This window comes from Furipterus horrens, unplaced genomic scaffold (genome assembly GCF_987537825.1).
Source record: "Furipterus horrens unplaced genomic scaffold, mFurHor1.1.pri manual_scaffold_6, whole genome shotgun sequence".
NCBI lineage: Eukaryota > Metazoa > Chordata > Mammalia > Chiroptera > Furipteridae > Furipterus > Furipterus horrens.
The window spans coordinates 22,660,701-22,682,259 of record NW_028327176.1 but is presented as its reverse complement, the minus strand read 5'-3'; the positions used below and the strand labels follow the sequence as shown (position 1 = coordinate 22,682,259).

General features: G+C 37.2%; 2 protein-coding genes across 3 annotated transcripts in view; one reads left to right on the top strand and one right to left on the bottom strand.

Annotated features, from left to right (window-relative positions):
- Positions 1-8,374, top strand: part of PRKD3 (protein kinase D3) — a 61,006-nt gene extending 52,632 nt beyond the window's left edge. For both annotated transcript variants that reach the window (XM_090281167.1, XM_090281168.1), the window contains 3 exons: positions 600-867; positions 4,817-4,902; positions 5,766-8,374. In XM_090281167.1, coding sequence (XP_090137293.1) covers positions 600-867; positions 4,817-4,902; positions 5,766-5,939 — 528 coding nt within the window. In that variant the 3' untranslated portion in view covers positions 5,940-8,374. The remainder of the gene's footprint in view (positions 1-599; positions 868-4,816; positions 4,903-5,765) is intronic.
- Positions 8,375-10,047: 1,673 nt separating this feature from the next.
- Positions 10,048-21,542, bottom strand: NDUFAF7 (NADH:ubiquinone oxidoreductase complex assembly factor 7). The gene is made up of 10 exons (XM_090281166.1): positions 21,431-21,542; positions 21,002-21,165; positions 19,787-19,867; positions 18,533-18,643; positions 17,409-17,622; positions 15,991-16,049; positions 15,184-15,294; positions 12,826-12,969; positions 10,936-11,109; positions 10,048-10,428 (listed from the first exon to the last, which is right to left on the bottom strand). The coding sequence occupies exons 1-10, from the start codon at positions 21,483-21,485 to the stop codon at positions 10,213-10,215; spliced, it is 1,329 nt and encodes a 442-aa protein (XP_090137292.1). The 5' UTR covers positions 21,486-21,542; the 3' UTR covers positions 10,048-10,212.
- Positions 21,543-21,559: the final 17 nt, after the last annotated feature.

Genomic DNA, 21,559 nt, shown 5'->3' with positions numbered 1-21,559 from the left:
AAATCTAAATATCTGATTAGCAATAATTTGTTCCACAGACATGGAGAACAGTTATTCTTTCAGGCAATCTCTTAAATACATTTCAATTTCATTTACTTGCCAATTTATAGTACTTTTGGGAAGAGAGATTCTAGGATTAAGCAAAATAAAGGGTTAGGTTTTTAAATAACCTAACTTACTTTTCATTCAGCAAATATTTATTATGTACTTTTATGTGTCCAGGCACTGTGAGTCCACTGAAGATTCAAAAATGAAACAGAATTCTTTCACAGATGATAGAAAAGTAATCTCCTTAAACTCTAAATGATAAAAGATCAGCACCCTCCATTTCATAAAAAAACTTTGAACACTTAACACTACCAGTCTAGTATTTGGTATTCTGGAAGCTAGAATCCAAAAGGGTTTTTTTGAAAGATGCACTGTTAGTAATGAGTCACAGATTATAAATGTATTTTACAATTTCCCTATCTATAGTCATTTTCACATTCATAATACAGTTGGCAAGTGTGTTAAAATGATACACTATCATATTTAGGGACAGATTAGATAGGTAGATATGTATATATAACATAAAACTAACACCGTCCTTTGAATTCCAGGTGAAGCTGTGTGACTTTGGCTTTGCACGCATCATTGGGGAAAAGTCATTCAGGAGGTCTGTGGTGGGAACGCCAGCGTACTTAGCCCCTGAAGTTCTCAGAAGCAAAGGTTACAACCGTTCCCTAGATATGTGGTCAGTGGGAGTTATTGTCTATGTGAGCCTCAGTGGCACATTTCCTTTTAATGAAGATGAAGATATAAATGACCAAATCCAAAATGCTGCATTTATGTACCCACCAAATCCATGGAAAGAAATTTCTAGTGAAGGTAAAAAAATTTTTTTTTTAATTTGCTCTGTGCCATTTAGTCTAAAAATCTTAGTGATCCCTATCCTCCTTTTTGACTTTTTTTATATCTCCTATTAATCTTCCAAAGTCAATTAGTTACCAACTTTTGAGCACTCTTCCACTAATCAAGGCCCCATCTGGCTCTGTTGGAAACCTCTAAAATCTCAGACTATCCTTTCCAGTCACACCAACTGGATCTTCTAGAAACACTGCTTTCATGTTGCTGACCTCACTTTAACCACACTGTAGCTGTCTCTGTAATAGGGCTCAGGCTTACATCCAGCCTCATCTCCATTATTCCCCTATACAAATCTGGCTGTGTCCTCTCCTCTGAGCTGTTTTCTGCATTTTGCTGAAGCCTTTCCCCTGCCTGTAGTCCCTCCTCCTCACTATTGCAGTCCTGCCACTTCAAGGACCCTTTAACTCTGGCTCATCTACCAAGTTCTTCCCTGAACCCCGTTCTCTAACCTGGCGACTTTGGCTACCAGTTGGGCATATTTTTTTCCTTAAATATTCTATTGTGTCTTTCCAGTCACTTTTCGTACCTTCAGAACTAGATTGTAAGCTCCTTAAAAGAAGACCTATATAGCTCAGGTTCTTTATATCTAGAATGAGCTTTATAGTTAATAGACATTCACCAGTTTGTTTTCAGGTCTCCTGTGGACCCCTGCTGGAAAGCTTTATACATTTATCTTTCCTGCCTGGTGAAGGCTTTTGAGTTTGCTACTTCTAGTTCTGAGTCCAGCAACAATGACTTAGTTGGCTCTCTTTAGTTTACTGATACTGATAGGAAGATACCACTTCAAACATATCTAACAGTCCCATAGAATTTAATAAAACCACTGCTGGGGAATACCTCCACATGGGTTTAGCAAACCCTTGGAACAAGGGACCTTTTTGTTCTTCCAAAAATACCCAACCAAATCATAGGGATTAATAGTCCATTAAAATGGAAAAAGTTTAAGAAACAATGTGTAAAGAGAGTAGCAGGCTCATATGGTAATGAGCAGAGCTGCCTGAAGAAGTGCACATGAGAGTTAGGGGATATTACCAAAGTCATCTTCGCTCTCCTGGAACAACATGGTTTATCAACCTCTTATATCAGAAAGGCTTGGTGAGATTATTGAATAAAGTCCTTTGGCTTTATCCCAGAGATTCAGATTCACCAGTTGGAATGATATTTTAAATAAATGCCCCAAAAGATTCTGATACACATGGTAGAGCACTGTTTAAAGTGAACAATGAATAAAGGTTTGAAGTATTTAGAACAAAGAGAAATTCATAATTAAAATATGGAAAATCTTTGCTGTTCAGTGGTATATAGAAGAGAAATAGAACTAGTATGGTGTATGTCATTTAGCTCTTCCCTGGGTTCAGGCCTTAGCATCAGTATTTCAGTTGTATCGTTATATACGGCTATAGACAGTATGTAGTTATATAATTGGATAAAATATATATGCCAAAATCTCACCAAATACAGAACATCATATTTGTTAAAACCTGTTGAGTATGTAACTCAAAACCTAATAACCCAAACCTTAACCCTAAACCTATTCCTATCTCCTACCCTAATCATAACCCTAACCCTAACTTAAAACGAAACCCTAATCTCAAAGCTAACTCAAACCCTAACATTAATACTACTCATTCACCCTAAAACTAACTCTAAACTTTACCCTAACTCAAAACCAACTCCTAAAGGTCACCTAGACCTTTCCCTATCCCTAACCTAAAACCTAATTTAAACACAAACCATAATCTCAAAGCTAACTCTAACCCTAATAATAAACCGAACCCTAACCCTTACCTAAATGCTAAACCTAATTCCAAAACCTAACCCAACCCTAGCCTTTCCCCTAACACTAAGACTAACCATAATTTAAAACCACACTGACTTAAAAGCTAATTCTAACTGTAAACTTAACTCAAACAGTAACCCTAACTCTAACCCTAAACCTTATTCTCTTATCCTAATGCTAACCCAAATTTAAACCCAAACCCTAACCTCAAAGCTACTCTAACCCTAATGGTAATTCAAATCATAAACTCAAGCCTAACCCTCTCTCTAACCCTAATCCTCTCACCTAACCTTAACCCTAGCCCCTATCCTACCCCAAACTCTGAACCCCACTCTAACCCTACCCTTTAACCTAATCCTTACCCTTACCCTAACCCTAAATGATACCAGAACTCTAACCTTAAAGGTGGGTTTAACCATAAACCTAACAACAAAAACTGTTGAGTACAAACTTTTGATATTAACACCTCAGTCTTAACTACATCTTGGAGGCAAGGTAATGGCTTTGGCAACTTTTCTAGACCAAGCCAGGCACTAGGAAGCAATATGATGTCTTGGGGGGGGGGGGGGGGGGGGGACAAAAAAAAACTACCCAGCTTATAATCAGTCTGTTTTATTCATCTTAAAATAAGTTAATGCTTTGCACTATGTGCTAAGCACCATTCTAAGCCCTTTACATATATTAAGCTAATGCCATCTTCTCAACAACCTTATTTTACAGATGAGGAAACCAAGGCAGAGTATAATTTAGTAACTGATTCCCTATCACAGAGTAGGAGGAAGAATGACTTCAGACCAGCCAGCTGGCTCCAGCCTGTACTTTTTTTTCCCGAATTTGTTGAATTTATTGGCGTGACATTGGTTAATAACATTATATAGATTTCAGGTGTACAATTCTATATTATATCATATCTCTACTGTATTGTGTTCACCATCCAAAAAGGCTAGTCTTCTTCCATCACCATTTATCCCCCCTTTTACCTTCTCCCTCCTCTTATTCCCTTCACCTCTTTCACCCAGCCCCATCCCCTGACAGCTATCATTATATTCTCTGTATCTGTGAGTCTGTTTCTATTTTATTTTGTTAACTGGTTACACATATAAGTGAAATTGTATGGTTTTTTTTTTGGTTTTTTTTTTCTCTGACTGGCTTGTATCACTTAGCATAATACCCTCTAGGTCCATCCATGCTGTGGCAAAAGGTAAGATTTCCTTCCTTTTTACTGCCAGGTAGTATTCTGTTGTGTAAAGATACCACAACTTTTTTATCCACTTATTTACTGATGGGACTTGGGCTGTTTCGAAATCTTGACTATTATCAATAGCACTGCAGTGAACATCAAACTAAAAGGATTTTGCACAGTATTGGAGATATATCACAAAAAACATTGCTAAGACAAATGTCTGTTTTTACTGCTATGTCTTCTAGGATTTTTAGTTTTGAGACTTACATTTCAGTGTTTAATCCATTTTAAGTTTATGCTTATTTATGGTGTAAGGTGGTCGTTTTCATTTTTTTGCCCGTATCTGTCCAATTTTCTCAACACCGTTTATTGAATAGGCTATCTTTACCCCATTGTATGTTCTCTTTTGTCAAATATTATTTCACCATAAAGGCATGGGTTAATTTCTGGGCTATTTTGTTCCATTGATCAATGTCTTTTTATGCCAGCATCAGGCTGCTTTGATTACTATGATCTTGTACTACAGTCTGCTAACAGGTAGAGTGATGCCTCCAATTTTGTTCTCAAAGTCACTGAGACTATTCGGGGTCTTTTGTGTTTCCATATAAATATTTGGAATATTTGTTCCAGTTCTCTGAATATGTCATTGGTATTCTGATAGGAATTGCATTGAATCTATAGATTGCTTTGGGTAGTATGGACATTTTAATAATGTTAATTCTTCCTATCAGAGTCTGTACTTTTAACCTGTATTCTATATTTCCTCCTTAGTAAAACAAGTAAATTCAGTAAACATTTATGGATCACCAAGTACCTTAAAGGCCAAGTCCTTGAGAAAAAAATCCTTAACCCTATATTTCTGTGGATTGAACTGCCTTACAGGCAGTCACAGGTTTGGGGTGTTCTGTATGCCCAAATTCATGTATCTAAATTTGTCTTTTCTTTAGCAATTGATTTGATAAACAACCTACTTCAAGTGAAGATGAGAAAACGCTACAGTGTGGACAAATCTCTTAGTCATCCCTGGCTACAGGTAAAAAAAAATGTGTATCTCTCTTTGGCAATCCTCATTTGAGCAGATCATTGCAATTTCTTTTACCTAATGAAACCACCCTAAGATCAACACATTCTTCACGTCTTAGAATAATGTAAGTGATCTTTAGTGATTAATTTGTACTATGGCTGAACCTCTGGAGGTTTTGCAGTACATCATTGATGTGCAGAATTGATTGGCAGTTAAACTCCCAGGAACTAAAAGCAATGAATTCACTTTTTATAGGGCTTTATTTATATGTTCATTTCACCTTTTTAAAGGTGAGCATAGCATATTTTGTCAAATATATTTCACTTTCAAAATATTCACTGAAAAGTTTAAATTTGCATTGAAGAGATCAGAAATGCCACTTGAAATGTTGGGCTTAATTCCTCCAAAAGCCATTGCGTAGATTTGTAAAAAGGTACCCCCAAACTTCAGCATAAAGAGAAGCTTTAGAATTATTTTAAAGGGAATGAGGGGTAGAGTTAACTTCAAAAAAATGCAATCATAGTTACTCTCAGGGATTATTAAATTACCCTGACAATAGATTCTAGGTAAGCACTTTCTCCTATTGTTAAGGAGTCAATTGTAGGCCTCTCATAATATAGCACAAAAATGTTTGTGATTGTTATTAGCCACCTCAGAAGCTGAGACAATTTTTTTTAATTCTAGAAACTAGGTATAATTTCTTCATAGAGACTCAATTTGAAAACGTATTTATCTTGAACATTGCTAATTTAAAATATTACAAATGGAACTTAGAGCGAGTACTTATGAGAAGGTAGAGTGCTAAGCAAAAAAAAAAAAGGGTTGACAGGATTGTTTCTTTTACAGTTCATAATCACTTCATTTTTTTCTAGGACTATCAGACTTGGCTTGACCTTCGAGAATTTGAAACTCGCATTGGAGAACGTTACATTACACACGAAAGTGACGATGCCCGCTGGGAAATACATGCATACACACACAACCTTGTATGCCCAAAGCACTTCATCATGGCTCCCAATCCAGATGATATGGAAGAAGATCCTTAATTATCAATGAGCTAATAACTTCAATAAGGAAGGATTTCATTTTATGGACTGATACTTTGCTGCACAACTTGTTCTTTGAAGGTTGTCATCTGCAAGGATGCAAAGACATGAGGACATATGATAAGGAATTGGTGACACCAATACTGTAGTTCATAATGAGTAGGTACAAGAGTGGAAAGTGAGTAATGAAAACCAAGTAATGGAACCAAGATGAAGCTTTTCATAAATTTTATAGCATAAGAAATAACTGGTTTTTGTATTTTTTTCCTAATCCTTCACTTTAGTACAATAGTGGCACTTTTATCTTCCCTTATATTATTTTCAAAAAAGTACAAAAAGGCAAGCTAGAATCCAGTTATTACATTGCTTGACCAAATCATATGAGATTTATAAGGTTGATTACTAAGCAAGTTTGCATTTAAGCGATACCAGAGGCTGCTGGCATGCAATTTTCTGTAAGGACTTTAACATTTATTTATCTGACCATACAGGGATTGAGGGGTTTTTCCTAGACACCTAGAAAAGGAGTGCTGCACTTTTTTACCTTTATATTTTTTAGGTCAATCAAGACTCCAAAACTGTGACCCTGTTTTATAGTTGAAACTCTGAAGATGCTTTCTACAATATAAAAATTAAGTTGTCACGTTTTGTGACTGTGTGACAACAGCCTCTAAGATAATCTGGAAAAATGGATGTTACAAAACCAGGAGTAGGGACTGCTGGTCTGAATGTTGAATTACTAAGTACAATATATTTTCTTATAGCTCAATTGTGCTGCTAATAACTTACGTTCCCACTGACACCATTGTGATGCCCGTTAGATTCCAGCATTCAGTGGGTATAGACATAAACTATAATTATGCAGTTATCTTTACACAGGGTTGAATAATTTGAGGGAGGAAATTAAATATATACTAAAATAAGGTCAGTTAAAACTATAGGAAAGAATAGCAAACGGAGTCCATTTTGCCTTCCCGTAGCTTACTGGAAGGTTTTACAGACATCTGGAATGTTTTTAAGTCAGTTATTTACAGCACTGAGTTGAGCGTGAAACACTTAGAAGGGTAGGGCTATATTCTCAGCAGAGCAAATGAGAGACTAAATATTTTTTACATTTCAGCTCCGGTAGCCAGCTAAAGAAAATTTTTTTCTACTCAGATGTAATATATAACAAGAGTTTAGACTTTTTTGTAGCTTTTAAAGAGTTACTAATAGTTTTTCCCCCAAAAAGTTTAATATCTGGGACTTATAAAATCTAATGGCTTTTTGTTATCTCATTCCTTGGTAATCATTGTAAACTTTTTTTCCTCTCCAAAAAGCAAAAGATTGTAAGTCCTGGCTCCTTTTATTATCTGTCTTGGACTAGCCAGGTGACAATCTGTCTGAGCCGAGTGTCTCAATCTGTAAAATGAAGATCATAATTCTTGCCTCTGCCTTCCTCACACTGTTTTGAAGACTAGTTATATATGAACAAAGTCAATAAACTAAAAACTATAAAAGTGTTAGTATTACTGCCCACTGAATTAGAGGTAACAACGAAAAAGATTGGTCGTCTATGAACAAACTCTCTGAGTGAGCCATTTGAAACCTCTGAACCCGCTGCCCTACCTGGAACTAACACCACCCAGGAGAGAGTAGTGGGAAACCGGCAGCATTCCTCTGTCCTGGGCTCTTTAGTTGTTAGCTTATCCTCACAACTGCCAGGGGCTAAGTGCATAATGAACCCCATCTCACAGTTAAGGAAACTCTAAGGCACAGGAAGATTAACTGCTGAAGATCACACAGTATTTGAACACAAACAGGGTGGCTCTGGAGGCCCTCTTACCCTCCTAATCATTTTGTAATACTGCCGCCCCCTAAATGTCTCCAGGAGACATTCCACATCTCTCAGTATTTCATATTCATACATGAGTTTTAGAAGTCTAATTACTTTTGCCAAACCTTTTAGAAATGTGTTTTCACTAGGATAGAAGATGACTTCCCCAAATTTCTGTTAAGTAAGTCTGTTTGTATCAATGTGCTAAAATGGAGTAATTCTGAGTCACTAGGCACTCTTGGTTTTACTGCATAAGGTGAAAATTAACTGGAATGGTGTTTGTTTGCTATACTTATATGAGTTATAATCAAACTTTACAAGCCATGAAATTAATTGCACTCTTTTCTGTTTTTGTTGTTAAAAGCCTAAGAAGTTTTCTAAATTTGTAAAGGCACTGTTAGATAATTTGGAGTTGAGTAATTACTCCAGATACTGTTTAACCTGTATAACCTTTCTTTTTGTCTTTAAGTCAAGTTTATATAAGAAATGTGAGAAAAATTTGATAATGTACGAGTAGTCTATAATGACACTGTTCAGTACATTTTTATATTTTTTGTTACCTCCCACTTTTTGTAAATATCCTGGAAGAAGCTTAATAATAAAATGTATTTCTATATCACCATGCATTTCTATGTGAAAACCTGAGCCTATCTAGTCAAGGTATCCAAAGAAAATTTTATTTGGTTGTATTATATTCCTAGGCCTTGGTAAGAAAACTATTTTGGAAATAGTATTTGTAAATGGAACTAATGCTATATTTAACAACAGTGATTTTTTTAACTGCCTAAAATAAAAAACTACTCATTATTACAATTTTATACACAATTTGAGGTAATTATCTGAAGGTCTTATTTCTTGGAATTAAAGTCTGGAATAATTATAAATTTTTCAGAAACTACAGTCAAATAATCCACTACTGCAACTGCCAGAAGACTTAAAGAAGTTAAACACATAACATCAAAGTAAATTTTCTAGGTTTTAAGATAGAAGGCATTGCCTGTCTCTTCCCTCTTAGTTATAAAAACTTAAATAATTGAGAGGAGCAAACCATGGGCATTTTCATCTTACAAAAATTGTCCCAACGAAGACTTCAGAAAAACTAATAGGGAGATAGAATAAGGGTGGCTAGGGATGGCCCAAGGCTGGACAGCATCTGAAAAAGAAGGCCTCCATCTTCCTTTACTTTAGAGTGAGATACAGTTCTGTTCTCAGTTAAGCCAAAGAATTCATCACTCTGCCAATGAAATTCCTATATAGTTATGCCAAAAGTTCAAGACACGCAGCTACTATTCTTTTCCTTTCATTTCAATGTTAATTTGTGTTGCTAATATAGCCATTTTTCAGAAAGTCACATATCTGTGATTAATATAAAAGTTCTGTGAATGAAAACATAAGAACTTATTAGAACTAAAACGACATTTATCTGAAAATAAAGGAGAATCAACTCAATTTAGAAACTTATTCATCCTGGGGTAGTTACATTTAACTCATTTTAAATGAGTTAAAATATGGTTTTACTGTGACTGTTAAAACTTTTTAAATTCTAAATTCGCAGAAGCATATGGTAAAAAATTCAAATACCTCAAAGGAAAGCAAAGAAAAAATTAAGTCTCTTCCCACCCCTAAAACTCACTTCCAGATTGGGAAATTTAATGATTATTGGGTATCCTTTCCTTCTTATATACAAATAAATACCACAGAACAGAAAACAACCAGTCTGCACTAAAATATTCATTTCTATGGAATTACTTACAAGCATTTCTTTAAATGTAGCTTTTTTCCAACAAAAATGAAATCATTAAAGCATTTTGCAATCCACTCTTTTCACTTATATCTTAGAGATCTTTCTATGTCAGAACACACTACATAATTTTTTAAAAATAATATATGGATAATTCTATTTAATCAGTCCCCTGTAAATGATCATTTAGATTTTTTCCAGTTTTATTGAACCAATTAATGTTCATGTTTGTTTACTTTTTAAAATAAAAATACAGTAACTAGCTTTATTTAATAAAGGAAACTCAGTTTCATGGTAACTTCTTTCATACCTAAGAACACACATTTGTGCCCAGAGTTAAACAACTTTAAAAGGTCACTGTTTATCCCTGGCTGGTGTGGCTCAGTGGATTGAGCACCCACCTGCAAACCAAAGGATCGCTGGTTTGATTCCCAATCAGGGCACATGCCTGGGTTGCAGGCTAGGTCTCTAGTTGAGGTTGCACAAGAGGCAAGCACACACTGGTGTTTTTCCCTCTCTCCCTGCCCCTCTCTCTAAAAATAAATAAATAAAATCTTTAAAAAATAAAAAGATCAATGTTTAGTTGTATATGAGATGGGCTATTTTTATTGACTGTGAAGAGATAAAATACGTATTTTACCTGTGATATATGAAATGCATTCCCTTTGTTTTGGTTTCTTAGGCAGACTTAGGGGCAAAAAGTCCAAACTGAAATATCACTGCCAAGCAAGTTCACTGAATCCAGCTACAGGAGGTGGAGAAGGTTTTGACTGATGTGCATTTATCTGTTGGCTTCTACCACAAAGTCTCTGATGAGGCAGCAAGGCAAAAAAGTTAAATCTTTCTCCCATCTTCTTAGGATTCATTAACATATCATACCCCTGAAGTAATTGCTGCCTCAGTGATGGCTCAGCTGATTTATCTAAAAGAACCTGAAAAGAAAAAATTTCTTAGTAAAAATAAACAGAAGAAAAGATTTCTAGTGATATGCAGCAATACTAATGACTATTAGCTATTCAATAAAGCAGTGCTTAAAATGTGATTTCTAATCAACTGCCTCAAAATCGTGGGGTACTTATTAAAAACATAGGTTGCTGTGACACAAACCTATGAATCTGTATGTTTAACAAATATTCCCAGGTGGTCTGATCTATAGTGAAGGGTTAAAATGTCCTCAGAACAGTTATAAAATTCATACCTATAACTGCGGTCAAGTTATCTTAATGACCATGAACACTATTTGAAAATCCTAATTTTATCTTATATGGAGATACATGATCTAGGGGCAAAACTAAATCCTACACTACTGAAAAGACTGGAACACCAGGGCTCTGGCCATCTGGCTAACTACAAAAACATTAGGGCCAGGTAAACTTTAAAGTATTTGTTGGAAATACCATGAAATTAAAATATTTAATGACAGGGAAATAAATCATTACCTTCAGCCGGACATCAATGCCCATATTTTTTAAGAACATTTGTTGTTTTATTGGACCCAGAGAAGCCACACTTCCCTGTACCATTCTGCGCAAATAACTGAAGTCCACGTCAGCTGTGAGGTCGGCTGTTCCTGGGGCAATCAAGACATCATGAAGCTGGTGGCCACAAAACCCCTTGAACATAATTTTTAAAAAGATGAGTTTTTGTCCTTTTATGCTATTATCAAGTCTAAAGAAATGCCATCATTTTAGTACATTTTATAAAACTGTTAAGAAGGAAAATATGCCCTAAGTCAGTGGTTTACAAATTTACTGTAGTAGTACCCATTTCTTCAAATGAGATGCTATACAGAAAACCCAATATAAAGTAGTGTTGGGGCACCTGCAGAGACTGCCGCCCGGAACAGTTATTTAACATTTTCATTAATGCCCACGGATAGAGATCTCAGTAATTCTCCAGATGAATCCAGGTTATCAAAACCTAAATGGTGTTTTACAAAGTCTAACCATCAACCCATCAGAATCACCTAAGGATACGAGGTCTGTCCAGAAAAAGTCCAACCATCGTTAACAGAACGAGAACAGTTTGCGCAGCATCGACGTAACCTGGCAGCCAAGGAGAGTGGACTGGAATGCATGTGCGTGAACAATGATGACTTCTTTGTACTAGTCAGTGGGGGCAGTAGACGCCACTATTGAGCATGTGTACGGTGTGGCCATCGCATTCAAAATGACTGAGCAAGTAGAGCAACGAATCTGCATCAAATTTTGTGTTAAGCTTGAACATTCCTCCATGGAAACTATTCAGATGATTCAGAAGGCCTCAGCTATGGGCAACTGGTGATTGGCAGCTTCATCAAAAATAATGCTATGGCTCGTGCATCACATCTCGTGCAGTTTTTTGGTGAAACATCAAATCACCCAGGTGACTCAGCCCCAACTACAGCCCAGATTTGGTGCCCTGTGACTTCTGGCTTTTCCCAAAACTAAAATCACCTTTAAAAAGGAAGACATTTCAGATCATTGATAAGATTCAGGAAAATATGATGGGGCAGCTACAGCGATTGGGAGAACTGTGTGAAGTCCCAAAGTGCCTAATTTGAAGGGGACTGAGGTATCATTGTCCTATGTACAATGTTTCTTGTATCTTCTTCAATAAATGCCTCTATTTTTCATATTACATGGCTGGAGACTTTCTGACAGATCTTCTAGGTTATTAGACTCTACCCTGACCTAGTGAATCAGAATCCTGAAGGTAAGGCTAGGAAATCAGCATTTTAAACAAACTATCCAGGTTTTTCTTAGGTACAATAAAGTTAAAAATTGAGAACCATAGATCTAGAAAATGACTAATGACATCTAGTTAAAATGTATTTCAGTTAAAGTAAATTGAACAGATTGATCATATTCAAAGAACTTAAGAATGGATGTTTAGGAGGGATAAAAATATATACCTGGGGAAGAAATAAGATGTTGAAAATATGATAGAAAAAGTTTGAATGATTACCGTAGCTAGATCAAATCTCCAAAGAAGTAACAAAAATCTTTTAAGAAAGGATAGAAAATTTTAAAAACTTTAGGAAAATCTCTCCATTTGTATTATTTAGATGCTTACTATGATCTATGCAGATGCAGGTCTGCAACTTGAAGAAAAATGTAGACAATTCAGACCCTGTTCAAAGGAGAGCTGGACAGTGCATTTAGGCTTAGGAATAAGATCTAGAGTTAAGAGTAATTATAACATAATATTAATTATAAAATAATGTAATCCAACAGTGCTATGCACTGTAGAAAGCAAAGATCTTAAATGAGCTTCAAACCTAGCAACTGATAACTAAGTAAATCATACCAATTAATTTCAGATAAGTAATATTACTGAATTATACATACTCTGAAGGTGTCTGTCTTAGTCCCATCATGACCATAATCAGCAATCAGTGCAGCACCTCCAGTTTGCGCAATGCGCTGAGAAAGTTCCTGAATAATAACACCAGCATCAGGACACACTTCCACGTGATCCCTTGTTTCATCAGGCTAGTAAGGAAGAGTTGAAATAAAATACATCATTCAGAAGAACTGTTTCCTTAGGGTTTTTCAGGTTTTCCTGCAATGACCATTTCTTAATTACAATAACAATAAATTTGTTCTCAATATGAATATGTTCTCTACATTCAACTTTTCACATGCCATCCTTTTTATTATACAAAACCCCTTGGGTTTTTTTATGCCATGCACAAAGCTTACAAAGGCATTTCAATTTTAATCCCTTTTTTAAAAAAGCATATGACCTCCCAACCCTTTGTGCCTGCCATATAATAGGTACTCAAAAAAATTGTGCTAAATGAACAAATGATTTAAATCTGATTAAAAAAAATAAAAGACCATATTTAACAAGTTTCTCAGGATGCCTTCTGTTGGGGCTAAAGGTATCCTAATGATATGCTCTATATCTAGAAACATCAGCTTACAAACTATAGTACCAATGTACCTGAGGTCTTTATTTCCCAAGATGCTGAAGTATTAACTGAGGTTCCTCACTAAGTGTATTATCAGCTTAAAAAGTGAAATGACAAAATGAATGTTTGTCAACTCGACTAGTATATAGGAAATTCCACCAACTCCTGGAATAATGGAAAATTTATTTTTCTTCCTAAGTAAAACATACACTGACTCTTGCCCTCTCCTAACACCCTGTTGAAAATGAAGTACTGACCAGCCCTGATGTCTCTGCTTATAATGGCACAGGCCTAACAGGTACAAAGTTGGACAAACTCAGCTTCTGGCCCTCAGCTCTTTCTCCTTCTTACTAGAGACAAGTTACTTAACCTCTTGGAGACCCTTCCTCATTACATATGTACTAGGCTTGTTGGGAGGATTAAATGAAACAAGAAACCACTTACCCCTCAGTGCTACCTTTTTTCTTTTTTCTTTATTTTTGTTTTTGTTTTTGTTTTGTTCTGCTCCCAGTGCTATTAAATAAATTATTGTGGTTCACCCTGGCCAGGTGGCTGAGTTGGTTGGCGCGCTGACCGGTACACCAAAATGTTGTGGATTTGGTCCTGGGTCATGGCACATACCCAGGTTGCAGGTTCAATCCCCAGTCAGGGGGTGTACAAAAGCAACCAATCAATGTTGCTCTCTCACATCAATGTCTCTCTCTCTCTCTCTCTCTCTCTCTCTCTCTCTCTAGCTTCCTCTCTCTCTAAAATCAGTAATAAAATACCCTCAGGTGAGGATAAATAAATGTGGTTTAATTATAAACCTCAGGCATAACTGGCACATCTCAGTGTACCATGCTGACATTCTTACCATCTTAGCCTGCTCTTCAAGATGACAGATTCTATTACCATCGCCCCATTCAAATGCGAGGAAAAATCATCACACCCTCTCTCAGAAAGGAAGACTACTCTAGTCAAGAACTGAAAAGAATCACAAGACCCAGGGCGAGGGGCTTAGCTCTTGGTAGCTTTATGAATCTGTTTCTCATTCAGGTAAAATTAAGTAGCCAGAATATGAAAAAATAGAAATGTTCACAAGTGCTTAGGCTGATATTTTAACTTACTTCCGCTTTGCAAAGAACACTTAATTCACAGATTCACATTTAAAAGCTCCCGTGCTTTTAAAACTGATCATTTCTGAGTTAGAAGTTCTTAGTTATGGTCTAAAAAATACAAATCTTTTTCTGAACTGGAGCAAAAGGGAATAAAACAAAGTCTTAGAGCCCAACATTCCTGAGAAGTACAGGATATTTTTAGCCTTTACACATAACCCCAAGATGGGCTCTTGTGATTTATTCCTTGGAGCCAAGAGAAAACGGTAGTAAAATACCATTCTGGCAGTCTAGAATCAAATTTAGATCTGGGTGGAAGCAGAAAAAACAAGGCACACTCTGCTTAGTAACAGAGTTGTTTTGAGAATTAAGTGAGAAAATACAGAGTAATACATATAAAGTACTCAATAAACGCTCATTATTATTACTGCATTGTTTTCACAGACACCAAACCCTTCCTGTTGATAGGTAAATGGAGAAGGTAAGGGACTTGCTGAGTAAGCATGCGCTACCTTATTTCTTATTACATATAAGGTCACACGTCTAAGAAGTGACTTTAACCCACTCTCCTGACTAGATCCTCTGCATTTTCACATGTTGAGCACACCTTTCCCCCCCTTGTAAAGGCGTGCTAAACTAGTAACTCAGAAAATAAGACTTGGTTGGTAATAAACTAAGAAGAAAAAACATATTCCTACTTGTATGAAGGCTTCTGCTGGGGTGGTACAAGGCGCCAAAACAAACCTCAGTTTATCAGAAACTTGTGGATCAATATCAATTAATACTTCTCGCCATCCTTGCGGGGTTTTCTAAACACAAAACAACACATAAAAACCAATTTTTGCACATTTGTTCTCAAAACTATCTTGAGCAAAAAGTACTATTTGCTTCCTCCTCTTACCAATTATAAGATAGGTAAGTAAGATTTACAGAGCACTTTACCACTTGAAATTATTTAAAGGTTTTACTTCATTTCTTCTAAACCTGATAGATACAAACTATCAATGTTGTTGCGATAAGAGGCAGAGCTGTAAGGTAAAAAAAAGCAACATGCCTCAAAATGAAAAACAGACTTAGGGAGACTAATCAAAAGCTTTTGCTAATAAATTATTACATAATAATACATACTCTTAGAAGTTATCAATACGTACACATTATCATCAAATCTTAAATCTCTTCATAGAAAGAATAAAGACAAATTTTAACCTCTGGAATTCAAAAATATTTGCTAAAAAGAGATCTTTACTGTACTATAGCCATTTACCATCTTACATTCTCATGCATCTTTATCTCAGGAAAATTAAGAATTCTTAATTTTCCTAAGAGAATTAAGAATTCCACTTAATATTTCATTAGTGCTTTTCAATTACTTATATTCATGAGACATTCCAAATATAGTTAACTTCAGTATATGTTTATATACTGAATAATTACCAAAAATATTTATCCTTACAACACAAGGTCTTCTGTTACTCAATTATAAACATGACTTTTTTCCATCATACCTGAAACTTGTGCACAGGAAGAACGTCAAAAAATTCATGTGCAAGATAAAAGCTGTATCCTATTTAAAAGTGGAAGAAAAAAATTAATGTTTAAACATTTTTAAGATCACGAATTGGTTCTTTTGAACATTAACAACAACAACAAAAATGTCTGCAACGCGTCCATAAGCATCTCTGCCACAGAAGCCTCGCTCTCTTCACAGCAAAGCTGTTCTGCAGAAAATACTAGAGTCAGTTCTTACTATTCTCATTTTCCACATAACAGGATCAGAGAGACAAAATATCTCAATTATCAGTGGAATTTCTTATTCATTACTATGCTGAAAGAAATTAGAACTAAAATTTGCTAGCTGAAAGGCAACTTAAATCTCCTAAAATCATCCGAGGCCAGGAACAGCTGAGGTGTCTTGACCAAATCAGACCACTTTAGGTCTGAGCAGGCGTTCATCAATGAAAGATTCCTGAGGGGCGCAGGCATTCTCCTGCACTACACGGCTGGCCCTCAGGCAACTAAGGAGATTCAAAAGATGAGATAATTCAACTAAACCCACCTAACACGGCTCCCTCCAGCCCCTGCTGCCCTGGGCTGCCTCAGCAGTACCTCAGGGACAGGGAAAAGCTTAAAAGTACAAAGAGATTTTTCTTTGGTTTTGTTTTTGCAAAACTACATGAAATTCATTATTCCTTACTGTTAGGCAATTTATTTTCTAATAAAATGTTGTTTTTTAATTTTTCAATTTTTTTATTTTTCTTTTTTCATTTCTAGAGAGAAAGGAAGGGAGGGAAACAGAGAGGGAAAGAAACAGACCAGTTGCATCTCACATGTCCCCAACTGGGGACCTGGCCCGCAGCTCAGGCATGTGCCCTGAACTGACGAACCTTAGCTGTGCGGGACAACGCCCAACCCACTGAGCCACACCAGTAAGGGCTACACTGGTTTGTTTTAATAGAAAAAAGTTCACTATTCTTGTAAGGGACTTGGGAGCACTAACTCAATCTGTTTCAGATACTTCTCAACTTATGTTGGGGTTACCTCCTGATAAACCTCGTTAAGTCAAAATGCACTTGACATACCTACCTACAAACATCATAGCTCAGCCCAGCCTGCCTTCAACATGTTCAGAACACTTACTTTAGGGTACAGTTGGGGACAATCACTTCACTGCCGCTGTGCAGCGTCAGCGAGTACTGTACAGCCTATCACTAGCCCCAGAAAAGACCAAAATTCAAAACATGAAGTACAGTTTTTACTGAACGCATATCACTTTTGCACCATTGGTAAAGTTGAAAAATTGTAAATGGAACCATTGTTAGATTGGGACAATTTGTTTATTGCTCTATAGGATTGTGATTACCTATCACTACTGTGAGGGTCTATGATCAGAAAATTCTGTCATTAATCAATGTAAAATCATTACCTTTTGGAACATCCTGCAGATCTCGGTACCAGGAAATTGGAATCCCAGACTTAGTAACACCTTTCATATATACTTGGGATCCAGCACTTCGCTCTAAGGGAACCTTCTCTCCAGTCAGAGTTAATGCTTGAATCTCACTTAATTTTTGGCTCACCTCTACAAGATGTATCGAAATGTCACAGTTTTTCAGCACAGATCCAAGCTGACTAAACACCTACATACCAAAAGGAGAAAAATGAGCAGAATACAATGTGTTGAGTAGATTTTACATTTTCTAATCATTGGCCTCAATAATTTGCCCATCACAGTACAAGTAATAATTGGTTCTAGAGAAATTTGTTCCCTACACAAGACACTCTCCAGCCGTCTATGAGAACTATAACCTCATTAGTTATTAAGCGTAGTGTATGTAGAAAGTAACAGGACACAATTTGGTTTCCTAATTACAAAATTTAGAATTGTGATTAACAAATGAAAATAAAAAGATATCTCCATCCTCATGAACACTTGGTGTTGTCAGACTTTCTAATTGAGGGTATAGTAGTATTTCGCCGATTTTACTTTTCATTTCCCTGACAACCAATGAGTCAGAGCGTCTTTTTGTTTTTATTGGCCATTTATATTTTCTGTTTCCTGATGGGCCTGTTCACATATTTGCCTTGGTTTTTCTAGTGAGTTCTCTGTCGCTTTATTGGTTATTATGTATTGCAAACGAGTTCTCTAACTTGTGGTTTGTCTCACCACTCTATAGTGTCTTTGAAGAATAAAAAGTTCATAGTTTCTTTAAAGAACACAAAGTTCATAACTTTAACATAGTGGAAATTAATATATTTTCCTTTATGGCTTCTGTTTTATCTATAATTTAAAAACTTTTGCTATCAGAAGACAAATGTGTTCTCCCATGTCTTTTAAATGTTTTATAGTTTTAGCTTTCACATTCTCCCCCACCCCCATATTTTAATCTTAAAAACAGGCAATAACTAATCACTCACTATATTATTCTGACATTATGTTTTAGCTGAGAAATATGAGATTAAAGAATAGCACTGAAAGTCCAGAAAATAAACAAAGTTTGCAAACGTGGATACATATACGTGAGACTTTAAGACACTTTTATTACCTACCCTCAGAATATCTCCTGCGAGGGTACCCCGACCTGGGCCCAGTTCTACCAGCTGGAAAGCTGCACTTTTTCCATTGGCTATCCATTCACTAATAAACCATATCCCTAGCAGCTGTAACGAAGAAAAAAAACCACATTAAAGTATTATGAACTATAAAAGTATACCACAATATAAAACTCCATGAAAATGCATACTTTATGTCAGAAAGCAGAATGTTTGGAAACAAACACATGAATTTAACACTGGGATTATGTTACAACATATACCAGTCAGGAAGCTTTAATAACTAGAGAAAATATTTAAAAGGCACATGCCACTATAAAAGGTCCCATGAACCAGATGATAATATTACTTACAGGAGGTACTAGTATTTGAAAACAAATAGACATATGAAATACAATCATACAACTAGGCCATTTCTTCACATTCATATGATTCCAATAATTACATAGCTTGCCCTGAATGGTACAGTCAGTGGGTTGGGCATCAACCTGTAAACCAGAAGGTCGCCAGTTTGATTCCTGGTCAGGGCACATGCCTGGGTTCTGGGCCGGGTCCCCAGTTGTGGGGAGCCTGAGAGGCAACCAACTGATGTTTCTCTCATATGGATGTTCTCTCTCCCTCTTTTTCTCCCCCCTTCTCCTCTTTCTAAAATTAAATAAAATCCTTTTAAAAAATAATTATATGGCTCTTATATACAAGCAATATATTTTTTAATACCTGGATTCTACTTCCTCTTATGGTCTATTTATTTCTAAATTGATCAAAGGTTATCATAAGAAAATGAATAAACTAGAGTTCTTGAAGAGAATCCAACGTTCCTTACAGGGAGACTTGTACTGTAACTATGACTAAATCATGGTTGGGGGAGGGGCTTTAGAGCTTATTATCTTCCAGAGAGTCCATCTGCCTCTTTCCTCACCTTTGCCTTTGTCTGTATTCTTTCCCCCTTTGTCATACTTCGTCTGGTTCGCCTCTTTTCTTACCTCTTTATCTCAATCTCTTTTCCTTCTCTTTCCTTTTGTCCCTCTTACCTCTCCATTCCCTTTTCTACAGCAAAGCATAAACTTTTCAAATGTCCATTATACCATTTTCTTTCCTCTGTTGTCTTTCAATATATAAACTACTAAGTAATTAAAACTTTTGATGAATCACAAAAACAAAGCTGTAAAATACTATTATAGACTAAGACACCTTGATCTGCTTTCAAATATTTGTGATATTAGTTTCTTTTATAGTTTAGATTGATATTACCTCCCCAAAGATCTGACTTATTTCAGGTGAAGTAATAAAATCTCCTTTTTCTCCAAGCATGTCACGGTATACATAATATCCCTGAATAAAAAGGGAAAATGAGGAAAACAAATTAATTTTCAAGTAAGGCTTCTTAAAACACCCCTCCAGAATCTTACAAAATATATACAACAAAATAATTATGTAGTAAGAAAGTTCTCTCTTCCAAATAAGCAAGATAAACACAGTATCTTTACCTATATTCTGCAACGTGGCAGTCATTTTGCAGAACTTGTGGAAAACCAATGACTTCTTGACTAGAAAGTCAGAAGCCATGCAGGTTCCATCTCTGCATTCCATCCTCCTTCCCTTTCCCGGCTCCCCAAACCCAACACAGCAAGACCCCACCTACCCCTCCAGGCTCCTCCCCCAAATGCTCACACTTTCTATTTCAAATTAGCCCTGCCTGCTGGCCATCAGTGATTCCCAGCCTGGGTGCTGGTTCCATGGAGCATTCACTTGATGAAAGTTCACCCAGCTGTATACTTGTGATTTATGCATTTTTCTATATGAATGTCATAGCTCAATTAATAGTGTTTGTTTGTTTTTTATTTGGCCCTGGTTGTCCACACATCCATGCCAATGAAATGCCTTCTCCTCTCCTTTTCCATTACTTCCTGGCAATCTTATACTCATCCATCAATTCAGGAACAGCAAAAACCCAGACCTTCCATTCTCGAGAAGAAAACCCAGAATATGCTTCCAATGCCTGCTGAAGCCATCTTAACAGACAACTTTCCAGGCACTAAATTCATATTTCCAGTCGTCTATTTCCACCTCAGAGTCCCTATAAACTTCAAATTCATATATCGGACTGAATTCTTTTTCCTTTTCCTCCCTCCTAAATCAGCTACTGTTCTTCCTCCATTCCTTCCTCCCAGATAAAGAACTCTACCATCCACCATCAGCCCAGAAATCCAATCGGTTACACTGTCTCTTGAACACCTTTGGAATTTGTCATCTGTATAATGGCTCTGCCGCTGACTTGATCCAGCCCTGACCAGCTGACGGATTAATTTATCCGTCCCCAGGTCCTGGGGGCTGGCTCTTCCCCTGGAAGGCACCGTGGCTGCCTTGGCTGAGGACGCCCGTGCTCCCGCTTCCATGCAGCCCTCCAGGCTCACCCCTCGCAAATCTGCTAGAGCGGGACTGGTCCGCGCCCTCCCCGACCCATACCTTGGCTGGGTTGGTCAAGACCTCTTTCATGTACTCGGCCACAGTGATGGGGCCGGTAGCCTTGATTTTGTACGTAAGATGCCGTAGCATCGGAGTCACCAGGTTGTTTTCTACCGGCTCTTTCCCGGAGCTGAAGCATTTCCCTCTCCAAAGGCAGGGAATGACTGCGAAAAACACACATAGAATGGAACCCATTAAACATTTTAGTATTTACACGTGCACAGCAGCCTGAGGCCGGGAAGGCGGACTCCCGGCCGCAGCACGCACCCGAGGGGCAGGCAAGCACGCACTTTGCTCTCAACCTCACAGCCACTTTCGCTGGGGGGCTGAACTGGTCTCTGGCCTGAGCGCCCCAGGCGCCCGCGACTAAACAGGGCGCCGCTCACGGTTTCCACGGCAACCGGGGCTCGGGCGGCGCCGGACACTTACCCGCTCGCGCCGCAGTGCTCAGCGACCAGGCACCGGCCTTCGCTAGGACACGCATGTCCAACTACCTTAGCAGCCCCGAGCCGCCCGGGGGTGGGGATTACAGCCGTTTCCCGGGGAGATTACGCCCTG